The 10046-nt window shown below is 51.3% G+C and overlaps 1 protein-coding gene across 8 annotated transcripts in view; it reads right to left on the reverse strand.

The window, feature by feature from the left end:
• arhgap12b (Rho GTPase activating protein 12b) overlaps positions 1 to 8866 on the reverse strand; it is a 43003-nt gene extending 34137 nt beyond the window's left edge. For 6 of the 8 annotated variants that reach the window (XM_068709564.1, XM_068709561.1, XM_068709563.1 and 3 more), the window contains exons 1-2: positions 8718 to 8860; positions 4523 to 5296 (exon numbers count right to left, since the gene is read on the reverse strand). In XM_068709564.1, coding sequence (XP_068565665.1) covers positions 4523 to 5200 — 678 coding nt within the window. In that variant the 5' untranslated portion in view covers positions 5201 to 5296; positions 8718 to 8860. Of the gene's footprint in view, positions 1 to 4522; positions 5297 to 7050; positions 7213 to 8717 lie in introns of those variants that run through there. The other 2 variants (XM_068709559.1, XM_068709558.1) reach the window with 2 other exon arrangements.
• Between the last annotated feature and the right edge of the window lie 1180 nt (positions 8867 to 10046).

A 10046-nucleotide genomic window follows, 5' to 3' on the forward strand; every position in this document is an offset into this window, starting at 1 on the left:
AAATCTACGCCTTGATCCTGGACGTTAACGTGAACCATTTCACGTGGCTCGCCTTTAGCCAACACTTCATGGCAAAAATTAAAGGGTTAACCCCCCCCCAGCCCGATTTGTCAACATCAGCTCTTGTGGTTTGTCTCAAAGGCTCAGCCCCTCAGATAGGAGAGGGGGTTTAATCCTCCTGTTGTGTCACAGAGGATCAGGATGGATGTGGGGAAGACAAGAGTAAAAAAAAATGGTGGTCGAGGAGCTAGCTGGACCACATCTGACAACATGAGAGACAGAGGCGAGGTGAATACGAGGCCGTCAAAAGAAGAGGAAGCAAAACGAGAGCGAGCTGGGAAAAGTTGAAGAGAAACTAAAGGCCCAGACAGAGGAAGGAGAAGAGAGGTAGCAGACTCACATGGATGCACAACTCTCTCGAGTTTAATATCAAATTACTGGCAGGGTTCGGCGCTTCGCTTTGGAGGGGATAGCGGACGCTCATTGACTCGGCTTACTCTCCTGTTGCCTCACTGTGTGCGAGTGTGCAGGCACTGAGGCAGGAATGTCAAGCATGCACTGGAAAACAAGCGGGGGCCTCCTCTCCAGCCGCTCCGGGAGTAAGACTCTCGGCGCAGCTCCAGAATTACAGGGCACGGCACGCGGGACACGGTTGCACTTTACAACACTGCTCACACTCAGTGGCATTTACTGGGCCGTTATGTAATAGGAGCACGGACCTTCTAACTTCAAAAGGGATCTCAGCTTATTTGGAAATTGCTCTGTAGCTAAATATTTTGGCCTCGGCGGGCAAAGAATGCATTTAGCACGACATGTAATTAGCCGGTTATTGCGGCGCTGGACGTTCAGGAACAGGAGGTCGTTTCTGCACCGTAAACTTAAGAGCTTTCCCCGAGACGCTCCAGTGCGAGAGGCAGGCTCTCTGAACAGCCACCGCGCTGTCCTTCAGATGAACAATACACACATTCTGCGTCACCAGCGTCACTGGACAATAAAGATCTGATTCACCGCCCCAAAATAGCAGCAGTTCAATCCATCAAACCTCTCGAGGAGTGAATACATATTCAAAGTGCCCTTAGGAGTCCCAGCCACGCCCACGCAGCAGTCCGTTTCAACGCTCTGCTGCAGCCCACCCCCCCACCCCACCCTGCACTTTCTCAGCCTTTGCTCTGTTGCACAAGTCTGCAAACACACAACTTAGCACAACAAAGAGCACACGCATGAAAGAAACGAGGAGCGATCTGCGGCGGCCTTGTAACGTCGCCCTTTCAACTCATTCATCTCGCTCGTGGCGGCCGTCCGGTGCCACGACCAATCTCCACATTCACCCAGAAATGACAACATATCTGTCTGGCCTCCTGTCCCCGGGTCTCTGCCGTCCCACGGGGACTACCGTGGCTCTGTCAGGGCTCAGGGTCCTGGCACTTTGTCCCGGCTAGCTGCGCCCACACCTCCCTCCCTCCCCCTCGCCAGCTAGCAGGACGACCACACAGCAGGTTAAAGGCAGACAGACTCTGGCCTCCACTCAGCGGTTTCCTTTTTGTTTTCCAAACCCTTCGAGGATCTGTGCGGATGCATTTACCAGCCGGTTATGTCATTGTGACTGCGGGCTTCCTTAAAGCCGAGCTCTCCGCGACATTTCCTGTGAAACGGGAATGGAAGGCGGCTTATTTACGGGGGAACGACTGATCCAGCTTGTAATCTCCAGGGGGAATTTGTTTTTTTGTTTTTATTATTAACACGGAGCGCCGCGGCGCGTGAGTGCTACGAGGAGTTACTTAACAAGATAAATGTGTCTGGAGTTGTGAAAGAAAGGCGGGGGTGGGTCCTCCTTGTTTGGAGTGTGATGGTGTGAAAACGGTGAAGGCCTCTCAAGGTCTTTCTAATCAGAGCGTGAGTGAGCACAGGGCGGCCCTTCGCTGGCTCTGCGGACACCAAGCCACAGACACAAACGCAGCCTTCAGCCGCTCAGTCACTGCGCTTTGGGAAAGAAAGGGGGGCCGCTTCAAGTCTCGAAGACGCGAGTATTCCGAAAAACTTAAAATAACCGTCTTTGTGGCGACTGGGGCTGTGGTCGTGTTTTGCTGTTGAATTTGAAAATAGGCAACAAGGCAGCGTCTTAAAAAACCTGAACGTCCGCAGACAAAGCCACTACGCCTGGGTGAAAAACAGCTGTTAAATCATATGGTTTGCCGGGGTTCTTGAGAAGTGAGGAAAAGAGGTTTATTTTGCCAATCCCTTAAGAGCATAGTGCTCTTAGAGATGCCCCTGAGATAAGCGAATTACACGCGGAGGGACGCAGAGGCGTTAATCGACACCCCGAGATCAGATCTAATCAATTAAGAGGGGGGCCAGCTGGCACCCGAGAGGACAAATCCCTCCTCACAGATCCATCCATCTAGCCATGCGGACACTCATCCAGCAGCTCAGTGCGTCTGTGGAGCGGAGGCTGAAGATGGAAACGTGAACCTGGGTTTCATGTCGTTATGAGGGAACTATTTGAACACAAGGGCCTCTGCTCAGCTCTACTCTGAACCACTGAGTCTTCTTCACTTACCTCATACCTGAATTTAGGGGATTCTCGTCCATTTTTTTGTAGATAGAGTTTTGTTAAAATACTTGTTGTGATATACATCATTATCAAGACATGAAATGACCAATATCGGTCCAGAAGATTTGGGCCAGCCCTCCTCTCTCAGGCCCAGCTTGTCTGCAGCCCTGCAATGACAGCAGTCAGTGGAAGTAGGGGAGATAAAAGAAGTGGATGTTTTCCTTTCACTTGCCTGGCAACAGGCCAAACAGGACAAACTAAAACAACATTGCAAAGACCTAGGGAGTCGGTTCCACCTGCCCCGGCGACCACAGGCGGCGCTGATCTTCACGGGGCGTTTCAGGCTGAATCCCGTCTGCTGTCTGCTTCTTATCCGCCCCTCCAGCACAACGAGCCCAACAAAAAGACTCTCCAAAGAGCCGCCCGTGCAAATGTAAATGGCCGAGAGTGAAATGTGTGTTTATTTTGGCCCGTGTGATTTGACAAGCGTGAAATGAATTCAAAAAAAGGTCGGCAGAGGCGGGCGGCAACACGGAAAACAACCCTTTTCTCGCCTTGATGGGGGGGGGGGGGGGGGGGGGGGGGGCTTTTGGAGGCCTGTCAATTCCGACCCATAAAGCATTTAGCCGTCCCGCATGTGGGGCTCTGAAGTTGTGAGCTGTGTTGGTGTGCTTCCATTCTCACTTTTCTTTTCCCTCACGTGGCACATCACACATGGCATTCACACTAAGCACAGTGGTCCCCACGGCGGGGCGACCGGGGGCTACAGACTGATCCTCAGCAGATATGACCTACTTTCCATTGAAGCCCGTCTCTCTTTGTTCACTCCGTGGTGGTGGAGGAAGGCTGCTGCAGCCTGTGGAACAAAGAACACAAGCAGCCTTCGAAACAAGCTGACCCCTGCCTAGCTACAGGCGCCCCAAAAATGGCCCCAGGAAGAGCGGTGGCTCTTGAAGAAAAATCTCCTTTTCCTCCTCTGATCTACCTCCGCTGCAGACGAGGGAGGATGAACCTGCAGCCCTCCACCCGATGCTCCATTCTCCTGCCTCTGAGTGATGAGGCAGATATCACGGAGGGTGGGAGGAGGCCAGAGTTATCAACCTGGGAACTGCAGGGACAGGGAGAGGATTTATTGGGTGTTTTAATCGGGGGGGGGGCATCAGGAAGTTCGGATCCCTGCATAGTGCTTAGTCACTTGATACAAATACCAGACCCCTTACAGAGATGATCTGCCACAAAGCATTCGTTTTTGGTACGATAATAACTTTGAACGCATTCCTGTAGCGCTACAAAACTACACAGTTGAGTTTGTGGCATTTCTTTGTACTAAATGTACCTGAAGACTCAACTACAGAACCCTCCATTTCACAGAGAAGCTGGGAACACACCGTTTAGTCTGTAATGACCCAAGTGCAACGGCCCACCCCCCCAAAAAATATGCACATCTGCACAAGCCAGACAACATACGCTTCAAGGGCAACAGAAGCATTTTAATAAGGACCTGCAACTGTTGCCACTTTCGTCAAATCTGGCAAATGAGGCGCACCGACTGTTTGGAGGTAGAGCGCTGCAGGGGCTGATGAATGAATGCAGCTCGGTAAGAGACGGAGAGAAGAGCGTGCAATCTCTGCGCGCCCAATATGACAGAATCTGATGGGGACAGGGGCGGTTATCTGCAGCCGACCGGGGACCAAGGAGCTACCATGCACTGACTGATTTGTGTGTAGATTATTCTCTTAAACTACTAAAGAATGCACGAAAAAGCAAAAGCTTACAAACGCATCGAATGAAGCAGATGTAGGACGTGATTCGTTTGCTTCTACACCTGCCATTTTGGCCGAACCGTGGATGCTCTGATGAAGGTCCTTCAGACCGAAAGCTAAAAATAGAGTGGTCTCTGCACGGATTTAAGTGTGCAGGTATCTATTCTACCAGGACGCCAATTCTACAAAGATTTAAGTAGCACCTTACCTGCATGTGTTCTGTTGAGCTGCTGCTCAGCTCATCCCCAGACTCCGAGTCGTTGTGGAGCTTGTTCAGCCGATCTCCCGGCAGGTCGCCCGGTGGGGAGGCCTTACCGCTGTCCGGACTTTTGTCGTGGTTGTTCCCCACTTTGAGCGGAGGCGAGTCCGCCCGAGTCCTTGGCAACGTGGAATTGTTGGCGGGGTGATGGTTGTTGTTGTTGTGAAGAAGCACCAGTTCGGCCACCACCTTGCAGTGGAGGGGACTTCCCACGTTCTGGTTGGCGTCCTTGGACAGGACCGGCGGCGTGACGCGGTCAGAGGATGGCGACGGGGTGGAGGAAGGCGACGGGCGCCCAAAGCTTGACATTTCCGGCTGGGGTCTGTTGAGGTTTTCGTTGGACGCCCGGCAGATATCCAAAACAGTGGGCTTGGCCCTCAAAGAGGGCTTCTGGGGGGGCATGAGCGCCCTGCGCACCTCCCGGACGTACTGCGCCGGCACGTAAAAGGCCTTCGTGCCCTCCTCCTTCCTCACCTGCCACCAGTCCTCATTGGTCTTCTTCACCAGCATGTAGCACTCTCCCTGGCGGATGGCCACCATCTTGTCTTTGGCCTTGTACTCGTAGTCGTACTCCACCTCGATGTAGATCTGGCCCGGGGCGATGGGCGGCTCCTCCCTGTCGGCCATGGCTGCCGGAACGCGCACTTGAACTCTGACCTCAGCTGCTCAGCGACCCAGACCCGGGGGACTGCTCATGTCTGACTGGGGGGGGGAACTGCTGGGCTGCAAGAGACAAGACAGACCGTTAAATGTCACAAGCTTTACTTTTATTTTTTAAAAGGCGCAAGACCTTCAGCAAGCTTCGTCACATTCACCCGCAAAAAACACATCAACATGCTTACATTTCATCCTACAACCCTCCCAGCGGGTCACATCCTGAGGAATTACTCACCTGACTCCCACAACCGCAAAGTGCTACTGCTGTAACACACTCAGCAGGCAGACATTGGTGAGTCGAATAAAGATCACCAAATGACTAACCCTCCCTGTGATCACCCAAAACCAAAACAGACAGTCAACCCTGAGTGCTCTGGTAACCCACACCACGGCTAAGGATATCCAGCCGGTAACCCGATCGCCCTCCGCGGAGCTGAACCCGATGACAACGTGACCCCCAAGATCCTGCACGCGATCCACCGACTACAATGACTCCCCGGAGCTTTTGCACTCCCTCAGAGAATGCTTCCAAAAATAACAGTGTGTGTCTTTTCGTGGAGTTCGGCTCTGCAGTTTTGCATCATTACTCATTAATGCAGATGCAATTTAGAAACCTCTAAAAAGCTTTGAGTGATCCTGTGTCAGGGGACAGCTGTGGCCCTCGCCATTCCCGCAGGGTTTGTCCCGGAACGAGGCCTGTCATTGATCCGTCTTCCAGAGAGTCTCCCATCGCCGATTAGCCTAAATAAATACCGGGGCGCTCCCATGGCAGAAGAGCTGCTACCGAGCTCCCCTCATATCAAATTCTCCCTCTTCCTCCCTGAAATAGCTGCCGCCCCCGCCGCCGCCGCCGTGGACTGACATCCTGGCAGTAAAAGCAGGTGCTTTTAGTGAGGCGTTAGAACACGCCGCTGAATCTATAAGGGTCCACCCTTATGTAAAGGAATATGTACACAGGCTCCGGAGCTCAGACTGACAGCTACACACCCAGAATAGATCTACGGCGGTGAGAGCCGTCTGGGCCCACGGGAGCTGGGCTGCTTTTTCATAATGGACTTAAACTGTTTCAACACCATGAAACACACACAGTGTTGCATCACGCCAGGGCTTTTAGTGTGTGTGTGTGTGTGTGTGTGTGTGTGTGTGTGTGTGTGTGTGTGTGTGTATGTGTGTGCCCGACAGCAGGCCAGTCCAAACCTGCCCCAATACCAGCTTCAGATGATGATGTCAACACACACGCATGTCCAGCCTAAGCCTTTGTGAGAAGACCGTCTCTCAAGGAACCGTTAGCGTCTGAATTAGTCTGTGGTGAGTCACGAATCCTCGTGTAACGCCACACAATCTGCAGCTCACACATCCCCAGAGGTGCCAGAGATGTAGTCTGTCGGAGCTCCCGGTCACGCACACGATACCGGCCCGCTATCACCGGTGCTGCATGAAGACCGCCGCGCTAGAGTAAATGCAGGCCGTGTTTCCGGTGTGTTGAATCCGTGTGCGCCACATTCTAAAAGATAAAGGATGAAAACCTGCAGTAAGCGACCCGACGGTGCCGGAGGGTGAGAATGTCATGCTGTTAAGTTAGTTCAAAGATAACTCTATCTGCAGCAACTGTCCTCTTCATGTCATTAGCATTCGGAGATGGAGACACTTATCCAAAAAGATAAAGGCTCCCAAATATACACCAGTGTATGACCAAGCCACTCCACAGTCCCCACAGCGCCACAGAGCTGAGACAGACAAAGGAAGGCATGTGACATTAAATAATCAGCTGTGACGCAACTTTGACTGTCTCTCTGGGGATCGAGCGCGACATCACTCACCTTTTCACAAACACCATTTGAAACGGGCTCCTCAAGCACAATACAGCAGAAATTTACAACTACACTCCCCCTTTCTGTCCCTTCCCCCTCTGTCCCTCTCTCTCTGTCCCTCTCCCTCTCTCTCTCTCTGACCTGCTGTGGCGTCTCGGGGTCCTGGCAGGAGGACACGAGAGAGTAAATTCTGCTGCAACAGAATCGCCTGTCGCCGCATGGTGTCAGGGTGAAGTGGAGTCTCCGGGGAGAGAGCGGGCCGACTTGTTGCTCTGCAGAGATTCAAAGGTTGGCACCGCTCAGCACCGCTCAGCACCGCCCTGAGACTGAACCACGATTGTCCATCTGTTTATATGGAACAATGCCCCACTGTCCCTCTCTTCTCTTCTCTTCTACTATTCAGGAATCGATCAGTACTTTTCAAAGCGGGGCCCACGGCGACAATAACAATCAGTTCATGATAACTATCGGGTTTTACTCTTCATCAGATCCTCTTCAATCAACTTTTTAGAACTACTGCACCTGATTTGTCATGATATTGATCGTTGTGTAAATTATGCAGATTATGTTGTTTCCAGGCGTGACCTATTCTTCCTGTGGGGAGAGATGTGTCATTCTTAAAACCTCAAGTAATGAAAGAAAATGCTCATAAACAATGTCTGAGCCCTTTGATCCTCATGGCAGGGACGCGTTGGAATCACGTGTCATTCAGTTCATAACAAGCTTGTATTTAAATGGCATCGTGGCAAAGCGCTGTCACACAGCGCTCAGTCAGGACGTAGCTGCAGAGAAGAGGAAAAGAAGAAGGTGGTCTGCGTCAACACAGAGATCACGACCCGTGCTTTTGTCTGCATCTACATCTGCAGACCAGCAGCAGAGCACCCTGAGACCGGACTGCCTTTGTCCCCTGAGCTTCATTCAAAACAGATGTGGCCGAGCAGCATCCACTCCAACATGTGCTGCTGCAGTTCTCTCCATCTATGCGGGGGGGGGGGGGGGGGGGGGGGGGGGGGGGTCTGCTGCATGCGTGGATGTGCGTTGCATGAAAAATGCCATTCTTTTGTAATTAGGCGATGGAGAAGCCGTGACAACAAGCAGCTTGGCTCTATACATCGTGGGAGGGGGGGCGGTGAGAGCATGCCTTGGGTGGGTGGCGGTGAAAAGAGGGAAGGGGGGGGGCATAGGTGGGGGGCTGGGTCCCTTCCAGCCCCACGGACCGCAGAAATACAACACAAAAGGAGTTTAATCCATGCGCATTCACAACAAAGGGACTCCGAGTCCACACCGCGGAGGATTCCCAGGAGCGAGAGAAGGGCAGGGACGCTCCTTACCGGAGACAGCGCCGACCCCGATATCACCAGAACGCACCGCGAGAAACACACAAGTACCAACCATATGCGTCTGTAGGTGCGTGCAGCACAGACACCGATGCTGTCACGTGGAATGCAGAATTTACCCCCGCCGCTAATCAAACCCAACGGGAGACACGTTCCCAGAGGCTCCGCGCTGTGGACGAACAGCACTGCAGGTTCAGTCGGACACGAACCCTCCAGTCTGCAACAACGTGCATAGCAACAAAGTAACTCCTACAGAAGCCAATAGCCTCGCGCTGACCAGGCGACGGGGAAGAATTTCAATTTTTTAAAAAGCCCCACACAAAAATGAAACATACTGACCGTTAAACAAACTCCGGTCGCGTGTCTCGCGTGTCTCCCGTGTTCCGCGTCGACCGTAGGAGCAACTTTTCCTCACCTATTTTCAGCGTCTGCTGCTCCGACTTATTCCACAGCGGACCTCTAGTCTGTCGGTCTGTTCGCAATCCCCCGCCTCTCTGCACGCGGTCAAGCTCGCTGCGGCAACACACCGCATATCCGCGCACGACCGCCAAAGTAAAAGCTTTAGTTGACGCACCCGGTTTGCGTGGTTTTTTGTTGCCGTTTGGAAAGCAGCTGGAAATAATGAATGAAATACGAAAAACGTGTATTTCTTTTTTTTCTGGATGACATTTTGGTCATAACTTTCCCCATATGCTACATCATTTAAGTATGTTTAAGGGGGAACTGGAAGCTTTTTATTAATTATACATTCATTATTATTATTATTATTATTATTATTATTATTATTATTATTATTATTATTAATTATTCACGACGATAATTGTTGTCTTAACACACATGGATGGCGATTTAAAAGGCGTCAACAACATTGATCATAGTATTATTTTTAGATTGTTGAATGCATCCCTAAAACCTGCTGTCATCCAGAACTATAACTGGTGCTATAATGTATTTTAAAGTGATTGTCTCCATGTGTGATCAAATATTGTAATCTACATTGTTATTCCGTGCGTGCACGTTACCTTATTTTGACAATAGTTTGTTTTATTTTGAAGGCAAATTGCAGTAAAATCCGAGTCGAGTCACCGTGTTTCCGTTCAGCTTGGCGCAGTTGTGGTCTTTAACCCAGCAGACGCTCATCTGTCGCTCCCACCCCACCCGTCTGTCAGCGCTGATAGACGGCGACCAGATCCCCTGGAACTCCGTCGAAGTTGGAATAGTTTAAATGTCACCTTCGCTTGAGTCCCTAAAACATTTACACTTACTGTAAGAAGAAGAAGAAGAATGGCTTCACCCTCAGAGTGAAGTCATTGGTTCTCATTACTTGATGGGGTTTTCAATGTTTATCCTACACATCAAATGTGTAGGATAAACATGTCAAGATGCTCCCTCCTCCATCGGGCGATCACAGCGGGGAGTCTCACCATCCAAGCAGGGTCATGAATGATTTAGCGCTCGGATGATCCAGGAATACAGTCTGTAGTCTCAGACCACAGAGGGCTGGAATTAGCCCCGGGCTTTATAACTCCAGGTTTACATTGTTTCAGAATAATGTATGAGCGTCTGCGGAGTCGTTTAATCACGTCTCTTCTCATCGTGTATCAGCATTGTGTGAAAGCGCACCCTGCTGGTGAAAGGACGGAAGTGGCAGACAGTCACTTCCAGTAT

Source organism: Cebidichthys violaceus, unplaced genomic scaffold (genome assembly GCF_023349555.1).
Source record: "Cebidichthys violaceus isolate CVI_PGR_0920_01 unplaced genomic scaffold, fCebVio1.0.p SCAF_15, whole genome shotgun sequence".
NCBI lineage: Eukaryota > Metazoa > Chordata > Actinopteri > Perciformes > Stichaeidae > Cebidichthys > Cebidichthys violaceus.